This window comes from Eptesicus fuscus, chromosome 21 (genome assembly GCF_027574615.1).
Source record: "Eptesicus fuscus isolate TK198812 chromosome 21, DD_ASM_mEF_20220401, whole genome shotgun sequence".
Taxonomy (NCBI): domain Eukaryota; kingdom Metazoa; phylum Chordata; class Mammalia; order Chiroptera; family Vespertilionidae; genus Eptesicus; species Eptesicus fuscus.
In genome coordinates this window covers 12,830,122-12,851,271 of record NC_072493.1, presented here as the reverse complement: position 1 = coordinate 12,851,271, position 21,150 = coordinate 12,830,122, and the positions used below count along the sequence as shown (strand labels likewise).

At 51.3% G+C, this 21,150-nt stretch overlaps 2 protein-coding genes and 1 pseudogene across 3 annotated transcripts; all 3 read right to left on the bottom strand.

Moving 5' to 3' along the window:
* Positions 1-3,961: 3,961 nt before the first annotated feature.
* Positions 3,962-8,399, bottom strand: LOC103284820 (dipeptidase 3). The gene is made up of 10 exons (XM_008140133.3): positions 8,128-8,399; positions 7,667-7,793; positions 7,066-7,195; positions 6,820-6,961; positions 6,512-6,581; positions 5,952-6,128; positions 5,564-5,648; positions 4,994-5,069; positions 4,378-4,513; positions 3,962-4,285 (listed from the first exon to the last, which is right to left on the bottom strand). Exons 1-10 carry the CDS (start codon positions 8,397-8,399, stop codon positions 4,043-4,045), a joined length of 1,458 nt encoding a protein of 485 aa, XP_008138355.2. The 3' UTR covers positions 3,962-4,042.
* Positions 8,400-11,049: 2,650 nt separating this feature from the next.
* On the bottom strand, positions 11,050-11,501 carry LOC129147773 (ferritin light chain-like; annotated as a pseudogene).
* A 1,480-nt stretch (positions 11,502-12,981) lies between these two features.
* On the bottom strand, positions 12,982-19,183 carry LOC103284821 (dipeptidase 2-like). 2 transcript variants are annotated; one of them, XM_028143184.2, is made up of 11 exons: positions 19,077-19,183; positions 17,774-18,140; positions 17,353-17,479; positions 16,915-17,044; positions 16,688-16,829; positions 16,321-16,390; positions 16,026-16,202; positions 15,345-15,429; positions 14,664-14,739; positions 13,424-13,559; positions 12,982-13,346 (listed from the first exon to the last, which is right to left on the bottom strand). In XM_028143184.2, the coding sequence occupies exons 2-11, from the start codon at positions 18,094-18,096 to the stop codon at positions 13,089-13,091; spliced, it is 1,524 nt and encodes a 507-aa protein (XP_027998985.1). In that variant the 5' UTR covers positions 18,097-18,140; positions 19,077-19,183; the 3' UTR covers positions 12,982-13,088. The 2 variants fall into 2 exon arrangements, with proteins under 2 accessions (XP_027998985.1, XP_027998986.1); XM_028143185.2 differs by lacking the exon at positions 19,077-19,183 and having other exon boundaries at positions 17,774-18,205.
* Between the last annotated feature and the right edge of the window lie 1,967 nt (positions 19,184-21,150).

Sequence of the window (21,150 nt, the reverse complement as noted above, 5' to 3'; positions counted from 1 at the left end):
ACATGCGGCTCTTTGGCCCCTTGAGTTTTTAGCAAAGGCCAGCTTAGGAGTACCCTAATTAAGTTAATAACAATGTACCTACCTATATAGTTTAAGTTTAAAAATGTTGGCTCTCAAAAGAAATTTCAATCGTTGGACTGTTGATATTTGGCTCTGTTGACTAATGAGTTTGCCGACCACTGCCCTATACCATTCGTTGACTGACCAAGTAGTCTGCACCATCAGGGTACTCACAGGCAAAAAGAAAGCACAGACATTTCAAAAGAAAACATCTATCAGGAAAATTCTTAGAACACACTGATCAACAGTTCAAGATTAGCCTAATAAACATATTATAAAACATAAGGGAGAATATTAGCAATATGAAACAAGAATATACTAGTATATAAAAAAGAATAAGCAGAACTATTAGGTATGAAAAATATCATTGTTCCAGTGATCTATTACTACGTAACATATTATCCCAAAACATAGTGGCTTGCCCTAGCTGGTTTGGCTCAGTGGATAGAGCGTCGGCCTGTGGACTGAAGGGTCCCGGTTTTGATTCTAACCAAGGGCACATGCCTTTGTTGGGGGCTCGGTCCCCAGTGGGGGGCGTGCAGGAGGCAGCCAACCAATGATTCTCTCTCATCATTGATGTTTCTATCTCCTTCCTCTCTGAAATCCATAAAAATATATTTAAAAAACAAACAAACATAGCGGCTTAAAACAACAGTGACCAAAAACATTAATTTGCTCACAAATCTTCAAGTTGAGTAAAGCTCATCTCTACTCCACGTGGCATCAGTTGGGACCAAAGGATTTACTTCCCAGATGACTCGCTCACATGACTAGCAAGTTGTTACTGGCGGTAGGCAAAGAGCTCAGTGAGACTGTGGACCAGAGCACTGGGCCCTCTGCATGCGACCAGCCGCTGGGCTGCGTGGCTTCTCCACGGCGTGGTGGCAGCAGTCCATGGGCAAGCATCCCAAGAAGCAGGGAGTAGACGCTAGGCCTGGAAACAGGCACTACATCACTTCTTCGTATTTTACTGGTCAAGCAGTTACAGAGTCCAGATTTAACAGGGGATTGGAGGGTACAATCCCCTTCTCTGGATGGGAGAAGTATCAAAGAGATATGGGACCAGGTATGAAAATTACTGCAATAATATCTGAAACAAAGAATACAATAGGTGATCTAATAGCAGAAAGTTATCATTGAGAATGAACTAGAAAGTTGGAAAGACAAAATTAAGGAATTCTCCCAAAAGAAGATAGAAAAAACAATTGGTGATTAGGGGGAATGAGGGGATGAGAAATAACTGCTTAATGGATATAAGGTTTCCTTTTAGGGTGATAGAAATGTTTTAAAACTAGTTAATGATGATGGTTGCACAACATTGTCAGTGTACTAAATGCCACTGAATTATTCATTTTAAAATGGTTAATTTTATGGTATGTTCATTTCTTTTTTTAAAAAAATTGATTTCAGAGAGAAAGAGAGGGAGAGAGAGATAGAAACATCAATGATGAAAGAGAATTATTGATTGGCTGCCTTCTGCACGCCCCCCCCCCCCACTAAGGATCAAGCCCACAACCTGGGTATGTGCCCTGACCGGAAATTGGACCTTGACCTCCTGGTTCAAAGATCAATGCTCAACCACTGAGCCATGCCAATTAAAACAAATTGTTAGAACTACAGGGAGAAACTGATAAATGCACCAGCACAATAGAAGATTTCAGCACAACTGTCACGGTTACTAATAAGTCAAGAAAAAAAACAGCAAGGATTTAAAAGATTTTAACAACACAGTTAATGAACTTGACCTAATGGACATCTATATCCATATTTTTGCCAAGTATACTTGGAATACTTACAAAAATCGATTCTTGGTTGTGAGGGATACCTCAATAGAACTACTTCCAACCATGATAGCATAGTAGGGGCCAAATGTACCTTTCTATGTAAATTAAATAGAACTGTATAAAACAATGGTTTTCAGACAATAGACAATAGGTGATATAGGACTGTGATCCCAGATGAAAGAGAAATAAATGATGTGAGTCCTATGATTGTATTAGCTTATTGCCTAGAGAATACTTGCATACTGTAGTGTGGGAGTGGGAGGAGGGGGGATTGGAACCTCAACTCATAACCTCATGGACTTGCTGAATTGAGGAGAAAAATAGCCCAGCCGGTATGGCTCAGTGGTTGAGCATCAACCTATAAACCAGGAAGTCACATGGGAACATGCCCAGGTTTCAAGCCTATAATTCTCTCTCATCAATGTTTCTATCTCTCTCTCCCTCTCCCTTCTTCTTTGAAATAAATAAAAATATATATTAAAAAAAAAAAGAAAGAAAATTCCCTAGCCGGTTTGGCTCAGTGGATAGAGTGTCGGCCTGCAAACTGAAAGGTCCTGGGTTCGATTCCGGTCAAGCGCACATGCCCAGGTTGCTGGCTCGATCCCCAGTGGGGGGCGTGCAGGAGGCAGCCAATCAATGATTCTCTCTCATCATTGATGTTTCTATGGTATCTCTCTCTCTCCATCTCTCTTCCTCTCTAAAATCAATAAAAAATATATATATATATATATTTTTTTTTTTAAAAAAAAGAAAGCCGAAACCGGTTTGGCTCAGTGGATAGAGCGTCAGCCTGCGGACTGAAAGGTCCCAGGTTTGATTCCGGTCAAGGGCATGTACCTTGGTTGCGGGCACATCCCCAGTAGGGGGTGTACAGGAGGCAACTGATCGATGTTTCTCTCTCATCGATGTTTCCAACTCTCTATCTCTCTCCCTTCCTCTCTGTAAAAAATCAATAAAATATATTTTTAAAAAAATAAAATAAATAAAAAAAGAAAGAAAAATAAGCCCTGCTTTTGGGAAGGCCAAAGCAGCTAGAATCTGCAGGACAGAATACCATGGAGGAGGAAGCTACACAAAGAGAGAGGCCATTCAGAGGATTGATCTGTACACACATACGAAGAAGTTTATATAAGACCAGAGAAAGAAATACTGGAAAGATGTCGGCTGAATAATTCCTGGAGCTCACACATTTGTGTTCCTGCCAGTGAGAGTGAAAGACCTTTCAATATATGGGCCATTAGCTAGACTCCTTAGAAGAGCATTGCCTTAGTAGTCAGGCTAAATTAGCTAGAGATGAAATAACAGTCCTGACAAAGCTTTGAGGTCACCCTGTAGAAGCAGATAGGCCCATCCTCCCCAAAGTTGGGTCAGATGTCAAGACTGATAAGGCTACATGTACTCCAAGAGGATATGGAAACTTTATTACTCACAAAATGAGGCTTTCTGAGGAGAACAGGATGACCTCCCAAGCCAGTTCAAAATGGCTTCAGAGAGCTGAGAAAGAACACTGACTTGGAGCTTATGGATATATTGTACACAGGAAAAGATGCTCAACATCATTTAGTCATTAGGTAAATGCAAACCAAAACCACAATGTGAGATTGGTGGTGAGATATCATTTCCCACCCTTTAGGTTAGCTATTATCACAAAAAAAGCAAGGTAAGTGCTGGGGAGGATGTGGAGAAATTGAAACCCTTGTACATTGTTGAGTGGGGATGTATAGTAAAATGGTAACAGCTGCTATTGAAAACAGTGTGGTGGTTTTGCAAAAAGCTAAACCTAGAATTGCCCTATGATTCAGCAATTTCATCCTAGGCATATGCCCAAAGGAATTGAAAGCAGGGACTCAAACAGATACCTGTATGCCAATGTTCATTGTATAGCCAAAAGGTGGAGGCAATCCAAGTTTCCATTAACAGGTGAATGGGTAACAAACTGTGATATCTATGTACCAGGGACTGTGTGTGTGTGTGTGTGTGTGTGTGTGTGTGTGTGTGTGTGTACCAGACACTATTATTCATCCATAAAAAGGAATGAAGTCTGGATCACACCCCTCACCCCCTCCATGCGAAAGAGGAAGGACACTCACACCTGGTTCCATGCCTAAAACGTTTATTCTTAGCATATGCTTGTGCCTGGATGACTAGGAGGGGGACTTTGTGAGACTCCTAAGGTGACCTCTGGGGAACTGACCAGGTCACCAGAGCCACAGAATGAGGGTTGAGAAGGTGGCAGTAGCCATGAAGCCTAGGACAAAGTGTGGGGAGGCTTTTGGGGGACTCTGGAGAATATGATTGCTTGGCCGCTTGGTCACATCCAGGTGTGTGGCCAGGTGTTCATGCTGAAGCGAAGTCATGAGGTGGGAGTGGCAGGACCTGCCCACCTGCCTGTCTGGAAACTCATCCTCTGCAGGGTTCTGGCCACTGTTTGCATCTCTCACCTGCGGGTGGGAGTCATCAGTCAGTGGCTCCCCCAGGGCACCCCTCACCTGTAAACCACTGAGCCATCCTTTTGCTCAGCCCAGCATAATACCTGTTCCACGTGTCTGAAGACTCGCAGCAGATTTCCACGAAGGACACCCTGAAGCTCCTTCTCACTCCAGCCACGCCTCAGTAACTCTTCTATGAGAACCGGGTATGTGGATACATCCTCCAGCTCCTGAGGGAACCTGTGTAAACACCAGCCAGCCAGCTGTGGGACCATGGCCCTGATCCTTGTCTACGGCCATTGTCCCAACAGCCCCAGTCACATGGAAAACTGAAGGCCATTGTTCTTTAGACTACTGAATGCAACTTTGGAAGCTCCTTGAAGACTGGGCTTCTGCAGCATCTACCCACTGAACAGATGATCAGCCCACAACGGTGGCCACAGACCCAAGCTAGACCTGCTGGGTTGGGACCGGAGCTTGTGCAGGCGGATGAGCTCTGCCTGTGGGAGGTGATGACCTCGAGTGGCGGTGGGTCCAGTGGACCACAGAAGGGGCAGGGAAAGCCCAGGACACAGGCCCTGAGAGTGGGGAAATATCAAATTGTCTGGAAGACAAGAGCCTGTGGTTGAGGTTTGAAAAATGGGAGGACCACAGGATGCGGAACTATAATTCCCTCTTCTATCCCAGCCCAAGAAAAAAAAAAAACAGGGAAACACTCACCGGCCAGACCCGTCATAATTTCCACCAATCCCGATGAACTCAGATCCAATGACTGCCTTGATGTGGTCAAAGTGATCTAGAGGGTGGAGGTTGGTGGTGGGCAGCCCTGGGCTGGTGAAGCTCAGCCCTGGCCAATCCCCCTGCCCATAGTACTCCAGGCCATGGCAGCTGACTCCACAGAGCTCCTAGCCAGTTGTGTGTTCTGAAGTGGCCACAAGCTGGACACTGGACCTAGAGTGAACTTCAGAGCCACCTCTTTGGACCTTTTCCTGCCCAGAAGCCACCCTGCCTCTGGGTTCCTTGAGAGCCTGGTTGGGGTCTGCCTGCCTGCCTGCCTGTCCTGTCCAGAGATGTGGGAGTAAAAGTGAGACTCAGAAGCAGAGGCAGATGCTTGCCCAAAGCCATGAGCACTGACTGTGGGCCCAGACCTGGTGGCCGTGAAGAGCTGTATATACTCTCCAAGGTCCGCCCATTGCCCAACAGGTGTGCTAGCTCGCTGGAGCTGTCCTGAGGACCCCGGTGGCCACACACCCAAGCTAGACCTGCACAAGGAGTTGAGGTGGGGCTCACCTGCCACAGTGGACACGTTGGCAAACAGGTTGCACTGTAAAATCCCCATGGACAGCGTCACCATCACAATGCCACCATTCTTTTTCTACAGGGATAAACAAATGGATACTCAGCTTGCCCTTCTGTCCTGATGACCTGCCCCCTGTGCCCTGGAGGGCCCTCCCATTAGGACAGTACTCAGTCCTGGCTTCAGAGATTGGAAGACACTTTTCCTCTGGGTTTGTGGGTCCCTGGGTGGAACTGATTTGGACTTGAGTTTCAGAGATCGGGAGGGTTAACCAGCCTCGAGTCCAAAAGTGAGGCCTGGGCTGGTAGCTTTGTTCAGGGTCAAGAATCTTTGTATGAAGCATGCTTAGCTCTGGGTTTGAGGGCTGGGGTGGCCACTCACAAGAAGTTGTAGGATGTCATCTGGAACGTTCAGCAAATTGTTGCACACAGCCCTGGCAGCTGAGTGGGAGAAGATCACAGGAGCCCTTGATACCTTCAGCACTTGTTGCACCAAGGCGTCTGACGCATGGGACAAGTCCACCATCATGCCCAGGCGATTCATTTCCCCTACCACCTTCTGCAGGGACACATTTTTTTGTTTGTCTATTTGTTTGTTAATCCTCACCCGAGGATATTTCTCCATTGATTTTTAGGGAAGTGGAAGAGAGAGGGAAAGACAGAGAGAAACATCGATGTGAGAAAAACACATAGATTGGTTGCCTCCTGCACACGCCCTGACCAGGGCCCAGGCCGGGGAGGAGCCTGCAACCGAAGTACGTGCCCTTGACTGGAATTGAACTCGGGACCCTTGGGCCTGCAGGTCTTTGCTCTATCCACTAAGCCAAACCGGCTAGGGCGGGACAAATATTTTATTTGGGGATGTGTGTGTGTGTCATAGATGCACGCATGCACATAGCTATAGGGAACAGGTGGGTTCGGGTAGGGAACAGGAGTCCTCACCTCACCGAAGCTTGTCAACCCACTGACGTTGGTGTAGAAGTGGTGTTCAAACTTGACGGAACTCTCTGCCCTGCAGAAGAGCCAGTGGAGGGCCATCTAGTGGGCCACCCCTTGGCCACCAGAGCCTGGGGACTCTGCAATCCCTCTGTTCATCCATCCCCGCTCCAGAACAGGGTAAGGACGTAGGCCAGCTGCTCTCCGGGAGTGTGAGGGACCTGCCGGCAGTCCGGCCTCCCTCTCTGGACACCTCTGTCCTCACCGCTCCGGCAGCTTCCCCACCATCCTGTCTATCATTCCACTACACTCACCAGGGCGTGTTGCAGGTGAAGGTGAGTGTCAGGTAGCGCACCCCCAGCAGATAGAAGCTACGCAGAACAGAGAGGCTGCTGTCCAGTGAGTGACCGCCCTCCACACCAATGAGGCAGGCCAGCTTTTGAGTGCTGTTCAGATCTAGAAGAGGGTGGAAAATCAAGTGGTCCGGAACCAGGGCCAGAAGCACCAGAGGAAGCCTCTGACTATTCCTCCCCCTGCCCCCGCCGCATTCGACAGCCCACCTTGGACTGAGGTCACAAGCTCCAGTTCAGCGTAGGAAGCACACATGCGATGAATGAGGTCAATCTGCTCCAGTGCGAGGCGTATGGCATCCTGTCCCTGGGTCTGGCAAGGGACGTAGGCTGACCAGAACTAAGGGTAGGCCCAAGGGCCCAGAATGTGATCAGGCCTGGCCTGCCACTCCTTCTCAGCCCCCAAGGTACTCATGAGGGTCAGTGGCCTAAGTGAGGCCGACCCCATGGCACCTTGATAACCATTCAGCTTGCTGCCAGCAGCCAAACTGTGGACTCAGGACACATCATCCTTGCCTGCTGTTTGTCCATGTGCTGTGTGAATGCCCCAAGGCCAGCTCACCATGTCCTTTGTGGTCTCGGTACCTCCCACAATCACCAGGGATTTTTCTGATCATTTCTGTGTAGTCTCCACAGAACCTAGGGATCTATGTGGCCAGCCTGTCTTGGCCTCCAACATCCCCACGCTCCCCAGCAGCCACATGATGACACATCGTGTCCTATGATACCCAGAGGACTGCCTACCCAGGTTCCTGTGGCCTCCACATTCCCCAGCAGCCACGCTGTGGCCCCCTGTGTGTCCCCGTGGTACCTGTGCACCCACAAGGCCATCCATAAGCTTGTCCAGGCTGGTCTGGCCACGGCTGAAGTTGCGCAGGTTAACATCTTGTAGCCTGTTCTGGAAAAGCCGCCTCAGGAGCAGGGGCAGATGGTTGTGGCTGGGGGTGTCAAGACAAGGTTAGAGTGCGGACGTGGCCTCAGGTCAGGCAAGACACGTCAACATGCCTGGACCTACCCTGTCCCACTCCACCTTCCCACCTCACACAAACAATAGCAGCAGGGAGACCTCTGGAGGCTCAGGTTGTGGGTGGGGTGAGGGTTCCACCAGAAACGGGATAATGGGGAGAAAGGGCCCATGAATGATGATGGAGTGTATCCAGGGGAGGTGTGAGGGAGCCTCCTCACTATCCCTGCACTCGCAGGATCCCCTCCCCTGCCTAGGGGTGAGTTCAGCCCCCACCGCCCTCTCCGCCCCCACGCGCATCTACACACCCATCCACCAGCGGGAAGTCCCGCATCAGGGCCTTCGCGCGCTCCCGCAGTCTCAGGGCCCTGGGGGTGCTTGGCGTGGTTGGGGCACTGGGAACATCGGGCATGGTCGTGGCGCTGGTTGTTCCCAGTGCTGTGGGGGCGCTGGGGGCGCCTGCAATGGTCCGAGCGCGGGTTACCGGCTTCAGCAGCAGCGACAGCAACAGCAAGAGCAGCGGACACAGCAGAGGCCGCCAGCCGAGCACGCGGGGACACTCGAGGTCCGCGGGCCGCATGCTGCCCAGGCGGGCAGGCGGGCAAGGGCTGGTTTGGAAAGCCTGAGAGAGGCAGACCGTCACCCGACCGTGGATGTAATGACTCAGCGGCGCGGCTTCGAGAGCAGGAGGGTCAAGACGCTGGGAAGACTTCCAGGGGTCCGTAACGCCGTCGCACTGCGTGGCCGCCAGGGGGCACCACGACCCTCCTGCTCCCAACAGGGAGAGCACCCCAATGGGCCGGGCAGCCCTCTGCCGCGAGCGCCCTCTGGCGACGCATCGTGGGCTCCCTCCAGCCGGGATCCCTCTGCTTTGGCTTCTGGTAGGGACCCACAGACTAAGGGAGATGGGATGGTGGTGGGGGGTGGGACTGGGAGGGGGCAGGGGGACGGGGGGGGGCGGGGGACTGGGAGGGACCCAGGAATGTTTCTAGTCTCACCCCTCGTCAGACAAGTCGCAGGTCCATATAGGGTTTTAGTTGCATGGATGTGCCTCACCCTCAACAAGGTCACCTATTCCATGAAATTCTAACTGTCCACTCAGAATAGTGATTAGATTTGTCGGTTTTGACTGACAGCAAAACAATTTTCTGTATATATGTAATAAACATGAAATTTAAGAATAATATTTATGAGAGGCCATTTTGTTTTAGCATCTAATATTGAAATTTGCTTCTGTATATATGTTAACACACACACACACACACACACACAAGACTCTAGAGGAATATACATACTAAACATTAGTTGAAAGTAGTCATCTTGGGAAAGGGGTTACCAACTCCCTGGTCAATTTACGTATTATCTTTTTCTGTAATATAGTTATCCTGGCTGAGGGTAGTGATGGTGAGGGCTGGCCAGGGTGATAAGATGTTAGTGGAGGTACCAGAGCAGTGGCTGAGCCTTGGAAGGATGGGGCCTGGAGTGGAGTGGGCATCCCGATTGGCCAGTGGCCCAAGCAAAGGTCTGCTTCGGGCAGGACGACTATGCCATGGAGGAGGAAATGGAAGACCCTAGAAGGCATGGAAGGGGACAAGGTCAGGTTAGAGCCCTTGGTGCTAAGAGTATGGTGGGGGTTGGGGTGGTGGGGGCTGTCTTGATTTGACACATGACTGCATCTGGGGCAGAAATCCTCCTTTAAGACAAGCTGGTTTCCAGGCTGGCCATAGGCCTGGATGGTATAATTCATTGTTTTCTGCAGAAAAAAAAATAAAATCCTGGTTTAGGGGGAACTGATCTCAGAACTGTATTTTCTCCAGTTAAAAATTCAAAATGTGAGCCCTAGCCGGTTTGGCTAATGGATAGAGCGTTGGCCTGTGGATCAAAGGGTCCTGGGTTGGGTTCCAGTCAAGGACATGTCCCTCAGATTGGGTTGTAGGCTCCTACCCAGCCCAGGCCCTGGTGAGGGGATGTGCAGGAGGCAACCAACTGATGTGTTTCTCTCACATCAGTATTTCTCTCTGTCTTTCCCTCTCTCTAAAAATCAATAGGAAAATATCCTCAGGTGAGGATTTTAAAAAAAAATTCAAACTCTAAAGATACTTTATTTGTATCCCCATTTCAAATGTGAAATTAGGGCATCTATGACCTCCTTAATTTCTATTTGATATGCACTTTTCCCATAATAACTGATATTCCCATTAGGTGATTTGTACATTTCCAATTTCTCTCTCCACATTTGTTGGTCTAAAAAGATATTTATTTCCCCTCATTTTTTTTTAAATTAATACATTTTATTGATTTTTCTACAGAGAGGAAGGGAAAGGGACAGAGAGTTAGAAACATGATCAGCTGCCTCCTGCACACCCCCTACTGGGGATGTGCCCGCAACCAAGGCACATGCCCTTGACCGGAATCAAACCCAGGACTCCTGAGTCCGCAGGCTGACGCTCTATCCACTGAGCCAAACTGGTTTTGGCTATTTCCCCTCATTTTTGAAGAATATTTCACTTCACAGAATTCAACAGTAGTAGTTACTTTTATTCAGCAGGTTAAAGATATTTCACTATAGCCCTGACTGGTTTGGCTATAATGAAATATCTTTATCAAACCACCAGGTTTGATTCTGGTCAGGGGCGTGTGCCTTGGTTGCAGGCACATCACCGGTGGGGGGCAGCTGATGCATGTTTCTCTCTCATAGATGATTCTAACTCTCTATTCCTCTCCCTTCCTCTCTGTAAAAAAATCAATAAAATATATTTTTAAAAAAAGATATTTCACTATGTATAGATGTCCATTATTCCCCCCCCCCCAAAAAAAAAATATTTGTTTCCGTTTGGTTCAATGCATGGGAGAGAACTCCACGGTGGTTAAAAGGATCTTTTGCAGGCCCTGGCCAGTTGGCTTGGCTGGTTGGAGCATTGTCCTGTACACAAAAAGGTTGCAGGTTCGATTCCTAGTTAGAGCACATACCTAGGTTGTGGGTTCTATCCCTGGTATCCAGAGAAAACCGATCAATGTTTTTCTCTCTCTCCCTTCCTCTCTCTAAAAATCAATAAAAACATATCCTCAAGTGAGGATTTTCGTGGTTTCAGGGAGGCCAGCAAAAGCTAGACACCAGAGGAATGCAGAGGCCGCTTAAAGGCCTCTGGGCTCCAAAGGCTCCTAGTCTGCTTGAGGGTGAGCCTCTTGAAGAGATACTCACTCAGCCCAGCCTGGGGACTGGACGGCCTTCAGAGATTAGTCAGGTGGTTGCCCATCTTCTTGATGAGTTTCACTTCCTCATCCAAGAAGTGGTTCTCCAGGAAGTCAGAGAGATGAGGTTCTGTGAGGGTAGAACCAGGGCGTGCAGGTTCAAAGGGGCCTGGTTCAGGTTCTTTTCCATGACCAGGGCAGCTTCCATGACATCCTGAGTTTTACCCCACTTAACCTGGGAAGGCTTCAGCACGTCCTGGAAATGTATTCGGCCACCATGCTGGTTTTGCAACTTTAAGAGACGCTGGGTGCCCTTGCACTTCTCCTCTGCCAACTTGAGGAAGTGGCCCACACCCTCCAGAGCCACACTGTAGTGGTCAAAATAGAAGCCCAGAGAGAGGTAGGTGTAGGCCTGCAGATGCAGCTTGACCAGGCAGTTGAGGGCAGCCTCCACCTCAGTGGAATAATTCTGAGGAATTAGGCTGCTCATGGTTGTTTAGCAATAAGGAATTATGGTCCAAAAATTGTGTTTGCTGCCCTGGCTATTATGGCTCAATTGGTTGGAGCATCTTGTACACTGAAAGGTGGCGGGTTTAATTCTTGATCAGGGCACAGACCCAGGTTGTGGATTAGAACCCAGTTGTATGGAAGGAAACCAATGATATCTCTCTCACATCGATGTTTGTCATTCTGTCTCTTTCTCCCCCATTTCCTCTCTCTAAAATAAACACACACACACACACACACACACACACACACACACACACACAGTATTTGCTGGTCTTGGAGGCTGAGGATGGCTGAGGTGGTTCCAAAGGTGGTGAGTGGAAAACAGGGGTTCCTGGAAAAAGGGGTGTCCCTGAGTACGTTCTGTCCACTGTTGATGCAAGAGACGGATCCAGGGGGTTGCCAAGGGCACTGCCCCATTATTTCTATTGAAAATTCAGTTGTCAGTATTGTTGTTCCTCAAGTTAATATGATTTTAAAAATATGACTGCTTTTAAGATAATCTTTTGTCTTTGGCTTCTTGAAGTTTGACTTTGAAATGCACAGTTTGGGATTATTATTAGTACTGCTATAGTTATTTTTTTACATGCCTATAGGGGAATGTATGCATTCATTCCTCTTGGATATATATCTTGGGTGAAATTTCTCCATCATGGGATATGCATTGACTATTAGTATTATTATTTTTATTAGCCATTACCTATTGTCATGTTTACTATTAGCTATGATTACTAACTCTTAATGTATCAACTCTTTTTAAAAAAATATATTTTATTTTTTACAGAGAGGAAGGGAAAGAGATAGTTAGAAACATCAATTAGCTGCCTCCTGCACACCTCTTACTAGGGATGTGCCCGAAACCAAGGTACATGCCCTTGACTGGAATCGAACCTGGGACCCTTCAGTCTGCAGGCTGATGCTCTATCCACTGAGCCAAACCAGTTTCAGCTCAACTGTTAATTTTGGCTGTTATTAGTGCACTTGCTATTACTGTTCATGGCCTGGGGGTAAGATGGGGCGATTGTCTTTAAGTAGCCTGTGCCTCTCAGAGAGAAAGTCTCTGTGGGTCAGGGAGGGGTAGGCCCATATCCAGGGCAGTCCAGCCATTGGAGGCCCATGGCCCATTATGTGGCCTGACATTCTGGGCTTTGTCCAAATAGGAACAAAGGTCATTTGTGATCCAGGCAGGTTCCCTACTTGGGAATGTGAACTAGAATTCTCTGAAAGATCGTCACATGGTGGTCAGTGGGTCAGGATGGGGATTGAGGTGAGCTACCCAGAGGGAATCCATCCTCATGCAGCCAGAGCCACCCACTGTCTTCTTCCAGTGCTGAGCCCAATCACCCAGGTTTCCTCAAGCCGCTACCAGCATGTCTTCCTTGAGTAACTGGTGGCTGAGCAGCAGGGTCCCCCACCAACCACCACTATTGGGTCCCACCACAGAGAAGGACACTCATGCCTGGTTTCAGTCTAAAATATTTATTTTCAGGAAATATTTGTGCCTGCACAAAGGGGCAACTTTGTGGGGTGTCCACAGCTGCCAAAGTGACATCTGACAGGATGAACTGGGTCACCAGAGCCACAGAATGACGACTGGGAAGGAAGCAATAACTGTGAGGCTTGGGGCTATGTGGGGGGGTGATTTTGAGAACGACTTCTTAGATGACAACTTCGGTTTCCAATGCGTCGGAGTCTCAATTAGTTTCTGGTCTGGAGCCATATAATGTCTCGGATGCAGCCGCGGGAGGACAGAGCGGCAAGAGCTGCCCAGTTGCTCATCTGGGAACTCATCCTCTAAGGGCCTTTGGCCGCCGTTTTCCTCCCGTACCTGGAGGCAGCAGTGGGTGGTGAGGCAGCTCCCACGGCTCCCCCCATCTGCTCAGCCGCCCAGCCCAGCATATCTACCTGCTCCACCTGTCTGAAGACCCGTAACAGATTTCCTCGAAGGACACCCTGGAGCTCTTCCTCATTCCAGCCACGACTCAGCAACTCCTCTATCAGTACTGGGTATGTGGACACGTCTTCCAGTCCCTGAGGGAAACTGTATGGCCGCCAGGCAACCAGTTGGTGGGCCCCATATCTGTTCCCTGGTCCTGACTCAGAACCACAGCCCTATGTGTTCAGGGTCCATTGAATCCCAGCCCCGGTCAGATATGGGAAATGGAGACTGGGAGAGAGTAAATGATTCATCCCTACTCTTCATCTTTCAGAATCAAAACCTCCTTGAATATTCGTCAAAAGTCATTGGAATTGTATTAAGATCTATGCCTTTCACTGAATGCAAATTTTTTCTCTATGTATAAAAAGAAGAAAAGCTTTTTAAGAACTGGATTGAGCCCGGCTGGTGTGGTTCAGTGGTTGAGCACCGACCTATGAACCAGGAGGTCACGGTTTGATTCCTGGTCAGGGCACATGTTCAGGTTTTGGGCTTGATCCCCATTTGGGGGCGTGCAGGAGGCAGCTGATCAATTGATTCTCTCTCATCATTGATGTTTCTCTCTCCCTCTCCCTTCCTCTCTGAAATAAATATTTATTTTTAAAAAATAACTGGGTTGAACTCCTGCATGCACAGACCCAGCTGCAAGCAGAAAATACGGTCAACCTGAACCAGACTTTGCTTAAAGCAGTGATGGCGAACCTATGACACGCGTGTCAGCACTGACATGCGTAGCCATTTCTGATGACACGCAGCCGCTGAGGTGGCCGCCTGCCGAGGATGAAACATTTGCTGCTCCTGAGGATGAAACATTTGCGAAATAATGTTTTTTCCTCAAAGTGACACACTACCCGAGTTATGCTCAGTTTTTTGGCGAAGCTTGACACACCAAGCTCAAAAGGTTGCCCATCCCTGGCTTAAAGTCTGCTCAGAAGCAGTGGGTCTGCTGGCACTGGGGGGGCGGTGCACATGCTAGGCAGATGAGCTGTCTGGTGGCCTAGCCAAATATGATGACTTAGAGTGGGGCCCATGGGCCACAATCAGACCAGAAAGTCCGGGAAACAGGTCCTAGGAGGGGAGATGCCAAGTGGGCCAGCAGACCTGTGGTGAAGGCCTAAAGGCCGTGAGGACCATGCTGTGGCGGACATGGAGACTGAAGGCCCCACTGCTGCACAGCTAGCTCCTGACAAGCCACAGGGAAGCACTCACCTGCTGGTCCCATCATAGTCGCCGCCAATACCAATGAACTTGGATCCAATGACTGCCCTGATGTGGTCGAAGTGATCTGGGGGATGGAGAGTCAGCAATATGGGGTTTCCAGGGCAGGGGTGGGGGGTGGGGACTGGACTCTGCTGATTCTTCTTTTCGCAGCCTGTAGGCCATGCAGGCCAACTACTTCATGGCTCGGCACCCAGTGTGCCAACTTGAGAGCCCTGAGCTTTGACCTGATGGGATCCCAGCTGTCTCTGGACTGGACCTCAGATTTCTAGCAGATCCCAGAACTACCAGTTTGGGCCATTTCACGTCAGGATTCACCATGCCTCAAGTCTCCCTGAGAACCTATGGGTGCTCCTTTCCGTGGATGTGAAAGAGGGGAGAGGGACAGACACCACAGAGACCCAAGGGGCTGCGCAGTCCCTTGGCCAGAGGCAGGGGCAGGGCATTTTGGGAGCCCCTACAGAGACACCCAGGCTCTATGTGTGACCGCCTCCCTTATACCCAACAGCACTGCACTATCCACTCTGTGGCTCTAGGTGTAATGGCACCAAGGTGCTGAGGGGTCTGTGCCTACTGCCAATGGATGGGTCAAATGTATTGGTAGTTCTGAGGTTCCCCAGAAAAGCTTTAGGTTCAGATCAGAGCTGCTCAGAGAGCTCAGGTGGGGCTTACCTGCCACAGTGGACACATTGGCCAACGGGTTGCACTGCAGCACCCCCACGGACAAGGACACCATCACGATGCCACCATTCTTCTTCTGCATGAATGGAAAAATTGACACTCAGCTTGCCCCTCCCGCCCCCAGCACAACCACCTGCCTGTTAACTGGCTGGGCAGGTGTTCAACCATGACCTTGAGGTCAGAGGAAACGTCATCTCTCTGGTTTGTATGAATGGAGGTGTGTCAGTCCTGGTTTGGATGGGGTCTTGGCCCTGGGTTTGAAGATTTAGAGGAGTATTTACCACCTAGAACCCTATGTTGGGTTCAAGAGTTCAGGGCAGCCCTAACCGGTTTGGCTCAGTGGATAGAGTGTTGGCCTTCAGACTGAAGGGTCCCGGGTTCGATTCCGGTCAGGGGCATGTACCTTGGTTGCGGGCATGTACCTTGGTTGCGGGCACATCCCCAGTTGGGAGTGTGCAGGAGGCAGCTGATTGATGTTTCTAACTCTCTATCCCTCTCCATCTCCCTTCCTCTCTGTAAAAAAATCAATAAAATATATTTTTTTTAAAAAGAGAGTTCAGGGCAGATGTTCAGCCTTGGGTTTGAGAAAGTTGAGGGAGCTGGGACTCAGGTTCAAGGGTTCCTGTTTCAAACCTCTTGCTTTGGGTCAAAAGCCAGGGCGGTGTCTCTCACCAGTAGCTGCAGGATGTCATCAGGAACATTCCGCTCATTCTTGCATACCCCCCGGGCAGCTGAGTGGGAGAAGATCACAGGTGCCCGTGACACTTCCAGAGCCCGTCGTGCCACGGCATCTGAGACATGGGACAGGTCTACCATCATGCCCAGACGGTTCATTTCCATCACCACCTTCTGCAGGGAAAGGTTGGGCCGAAGGCATCAGGGGTGCACTTGTATGTGCATTTATTTGTAGGGAACAGGTGGGGTGTGTATATGCAGGTGGAGCAGGGTATGGAACCAGGGTTCTCACCTCACCAAAACTGGTCAGCCCGCTGACATTGTTGTAGAAGGGGTGGATGCCCTTTTCTGAGCTCTCTGCCCTGCAGGATGGTCAGGAGGCAGTCTGACTGGTGGCCATAATTGGGCCACAAGAGCTGAGAGGCCCTACTGAACCCTCTATCCCGGCACCCCCGTAGAGCAAGAGCAAGAACCCAAGCTGGGCCGTGCCTGGTAGTAGGAAGACCCTGCTGGGGGTCCAGAGTTGCTTTGTGAGCCCAGATCCCCTCCCCACTCCAGGGTCAGAGCCAGATTCCAGGGATAAAGTGTGTTCTGGGTCCCCGTGGTATCTCGGGCAGATCCCTGCCTCCGTGGGCACATACCATCTGCACTGTGCTCACCAGGGTGTGTTGCAGGTGTGGGTGAGGGTCAGGTAGCGCACACCCAGCATATAGAAGGTACGCAAGACGGAGAGGCTACTGTCCAGTGAGTGGCCGCCCTCCACACCAATGAGGCAAGCCAACTTCCGGGTACTGTTCAGATCTGGGGGCAGGTAGATTAGGTGATCACTCTCAGGGGCTGGGGTAGCTCGATCAAGTCCCTAAACACCACCCACCGGCCTGCCTACCTCTAACCGTGGTCACAAGCTCCAGCTCAGAATAGGAGGCACACATACGGTGGATGAGGTCAATTTGCTCCAGGGTGAGGCGCAGGGCATCCCGATCCTGGGTCTGGCATGGGACGTAGGCTGACCAGAACTGGGGGAAGGCCAGGGATTGGCTTGGGCAGGGCCTGCTGTGGAGCTCCTCCTTCCATAGCCTCCACAGCCCACACAGCACCCAGTGGACCCAGAGACCACATGCGATAAACCGCTTGTTCCCTGCTACCTGGAGGGCCACCAAGCTGGTTCACCGTGGCCCCTGCAGCCCCGAGCATTGATGTCATGGCACTTTTGGGGTCACTCTGGTAACTGAGTTGCCATGTGACTAACTTATTGTGGTCTCTCGGGCCCATAGTCCCCCACACACCCCAGTAGCCAGTGGCGCCTTGTGCGTCCCTGTGGTACCTGTGCACCCACGAGACCGTCTCTAAGCCTGTCCAGGTTGGTCTGGCCCTGGCTGAAATTGTGCAGGTTCACATCCTGTAGCCGGTTGCGGTAAAACTGCCTCAGGACCAGAGGCATGTCATTGTGGCTGGAAGGAGGTCAAGGCAGGGTCAGGTCGGGGGCAAATGGGTAGACTCCTTTAGGCCTGGAGATCAGGCAGGACATGCGGCCAGCCTGGGCCAGCCAAGGCGTTCCCCACCCCACACTGTTACACAGACTACACAAGGACCCTTTGAGGCCTGGGCTCGGGCATTCCCGACAGGGAGCGGGTGACAGAGGAGGAAAAGGACATCCATGTGAGGGAACCTCCTCCCTAGCCCTACATGCTCAGGACCCCCTCCCCAGCCCAGGGGTGAGCTCAGCCCCCACCGCACCTACGCACCCATCCACGAGTGGGAAGTCCCGCATCAGGGCCTGAGCACGCTCCCGCAGATTCGGGGTGCTGGGGGTTCCAGGTGAGGTTGGGGCACTAGGGGTGCTCGGCGCAGTAGAGTCGCTGGGGGACCCTGGCCTAGTCTTGGCACTGGGAGTGCCGCTGGGGGTGCCCAGCGCGGTCGGGGTGTCCAGCGCTGTCGGGGCACTGGGAGCGCCCGGCCTGGTCTGGGCGCGGGTTACCGGCTGCGGCAGCAGCAACAGCAGGAGCAGCAGGCGCAGCAGAGGCCGCAGGCAGAGCATGTGGGGACACTCGAGGCCCGCGGGCCGCATGCTGCGCAGGTCCCGGCAGGCGGGCAGGATCTGGTCTCGAGAACCTGAGAGGCAGGAGAAGGGCCGAGGGCGACGATGGGGTCCCAACCGTCGGCTCCAGCGGCTCAGCAGCGCGGCCTCGCGAGAGGGGGATGAAGTCACAGGACCTTGAGACCCGTGGGCAGAGACCTGCGCTGCCGGAGCGCTGCCGCCAGGGGGCGGCACTGCCTCCCCTCTCCAGCCCGGAAGGAGCCCTGGCAGGCTGGACCAGCCCCCGCCCCCGCCCCCTGCGCGCGGCCTCCCATCGCAGGCTCCCCGCCCTGCCCCTCTCCCACACCCACTGCTCTGCTGGGGCCTCTCTAGGTTTCTTTCCCCCCTGACCCGAAACTTGCTCTCCAGGGAGAGGGCCTGGAGTGCTTCTGCCAGAGAGTGGCCCTCGGCCCTGTGACCTCTCCCAACCAGATCACATCCCACCTGCCTGCCGCCTGTGCTGGGCGCCCCTAGGACCACTTTATGGTCACAGGGTTCTGCGATCCCCGTTTTCCTGTGGTGGGCCGCACGGGTTGAGTGTGAGGGAGGAGATAGTCTCTGGACATGAGGGGTTAACTTTATGGACTCCGGATTCAGATAGGGGCCCCCTGCCCCTGACCTTTTCTTTCCCTTCCCTTACTCCCAGCCTGCGTGTCTACCCCCAGCGAGTCCAGCCAGGAATTGGGAACTGTCAGATCCCCCTCTCCCATCTTCCCCCAGTCAGCTCCAGGAAAGAGCTCTCCCCTCAGATATGCTACACCTCCCCACCATCCGAATGGAGGGACTTTGGGGATGTGAACTGGGCTACCACCTGGAGAGGGTCAGGGAGCGTTTACTCCACAGAGCAGAAGCACAGAGAGGACGCTACTTGAATGGCAGGAAATGAGTCATTTCCAGGGCAGCAGAGCCCCAGCCCCAGCAATATTCCTCCCAGAGCTGCTGGCTGACCTGCTGGCCAGGAGCCCTCCTACCTCAGTGTGGAAGCCCCCGCCTTGCTGAGGTCAGAAGGATGGGTCCTAAGGAAAGGCCTGGAGCTTGGTTTTTGTGGCTACAACCACCTTATGAGGTGGCTGCTCTGGGCTAAGTTGGCTGCTCTGGGCTAAGTTGGCTGCTCTGGGCTAAGTTCCTGTACTAGCTTGGCAGGCCCCACCCCATTCCCTCTCCTCTAAGGCCCCCACCCACATACCCACACCCTCTGACACATGTACTTAGGGGATGTGCCTTATCACAGAAGTTGAGAGGATTCTGGGTCCTTGCCCAAACTCCTTCCTTTCTCAACCTCTCAAGTTTGTATTCTGAATCTTGGCACCCTCTGGAGTTGCTCCATCTTCGTAACCTCTCCCAGGTGATAGGAGTGACCAGTGCAGGGACAGTGGCCTCAGTCTGAGGCCTGGAGACCCTAGAAACCTCCCCCAAATAAAGTGAGCAAAACTCTTCCACAGGGACTAGAGGTCCTGGGCTATCCACGAGGGGAAGGGCCCCTAGCTTGGGTATATTTGAGGAATTATGCACTTGATGTTGTCCAGTGCCTGTTGGCCAGGAGGAAGGGCCAACCAGCGGGGCTGTGCTGGGGGTGGGTCTAGCTTGAGGGTTCTCTAGGCAGCCCCGCTTCTGAATGGGAGTTCCCCAGGGCTCTGCCCTAGGTGACTTGTGCACCCAAACTCAAACCTGGCTCCCTTACTTCCCGCTACTCCCCTTTGCTGGTCTGCAACCCCACACCTACTCTTGCAGCTGAGTGGGGGGGAACTCTTGGATATGCTGTTTTCCAGGCCACAAACGTGAGTTTGGTAGATAATAGCATGTCTGTTCCACTCTCGATAGCCCCACCAGGAAGCAGGGCTATAAAAAACATGGGGAAAAGAAGGACAGGAAGTCCAGACACATGAGTAACAGTTGCTGGTAGAGGAATGAGAAGGGAGCATTTAGCTTTTCAGGATTTTGAGTTTTCCTTCAGGGACCAAATGTCTAACATCCCAGGAATGGGGGAAACTCCAGTCTAACAGAGACAGGCTGTGTTGAGCCGGAGGAGGAGGGCACCATCTCTGTAGATTAGCCAGGCAGCAAATTTTAAGTAACATTCTTCAGTCCTTAGATAGGCTGGCTCTGCCGGCCATGGCCTTGAGGTGACCATACACCCAGCTATACACAGATACACCTAGACCCTCATACAGTCAAGGGCATGTGAGCACTCACACCCAAGTGGTAAGCACATGTTAGCCAACAGGCTTGCCTGTCCTCCCCTTAGCCTCACCGAGGCCACCTTTGCCCTGCCCCGGGAAGGGGGAAAGAAGCACACACTAGTCAAGCCTTGTCCTCCAGGAGCTTCCAGTGTCAGTGGACAGACTTGGACACGGGGACAATTTGGGGGCAGAGGCTCTGACAAGTGTTATCCAGGTGCTGGAAGTGGTCAGAAGTGGCGGGGAAGCCCAGGGCCTGGCTGCAGAGCTGACCTGAATGTCATCCATGATGCCTCCTTCCCCCTGCCCACCCCTCCTTTTTTAGGGCTTCTCCAAATCCTGCTGGTTCAGCCTCAGGAAATTTTCCAGGAGTGTCTCTTCTCTGTTCCCACAGAGAGCCACCTTCAGGCCAATTTCATCTCTCACCTCTTCACACTTCTGGTCTATTCCCTACAGAGCAACCAGACCTATCCTTTATTTTAATCTTCACCCAAGGATATTTTCCCATGCTTTTGGAGAGTGTGGAAGGGATGGAGAGAGAGAGAAAGAGAGAGAGAGAGAGTGAGAGAGAGAGAGAGAGAGAGAGGAGAGAGAGAAACGTCTATGTGAGAGACACATCCATTGGTTGCCACACACACACACACACACACACACACACACACACACCTATCACTTTTTGAAAAATCTAATGTTGCCCTAGGCGGTTTGGCTCAGTGGATAAAGCAGTGTTGGCCTGTGGACTGAAGGCTCCCAGTCAAGGGCATGTACCTTGGTTGCAGGCTCCTCCCCGGCACAGGCCCTGGTTGGGGCTTCTTCAGGAGGCAACCAATCGATGTGCATCTCTCACATTGATGTTTCTCTTTCTTTC

Coding starts and splice junctions, on each gene's coding strand:
- LOC103284820 (XM_008140133.3), bottom strand. CDS start 8,399: ATGCGGCCCGCGGACCTCGAGTGTCCCCGCGTGCTCGGCTGGCGGCCT. Junction 6,962..7,065: donor GCTTGTGACCTCAGTCCAAG/GTGGGCTGTCGA, acceptor ACCCTCTTCTAG/ATCTGAACAGCACTCAAAAG. Junction 5,649..5,951: donor ATGACATCCTACAACTTCTT/GTGAGTGGCCAC, acceptor TTATCCCTGTAG/AAAAAGAATGGTGGCATTGT.
- LOC103284821 (XM_028143184.2), bottom strand. CDS start 18,096: ATGCGGCCCGCGGGCCTCGAGTGTCCCCACATGCTCTGCCTGCGGCCT. Junction 17,480..17,773: donor GACTTCCCACTCGTGGATGG/GTGCGTAGGTGC, acceptor ACCTCCTTCCAG/CCACAATGACATGCCTCTGG. Junction 16,830..16,914: donor GCTTGTGACCACGGTTAGAG/GTAGGCAGGCCG, acceptor ACCTGCCCCCAG/ATCTGAACAGTACCCGGAAG.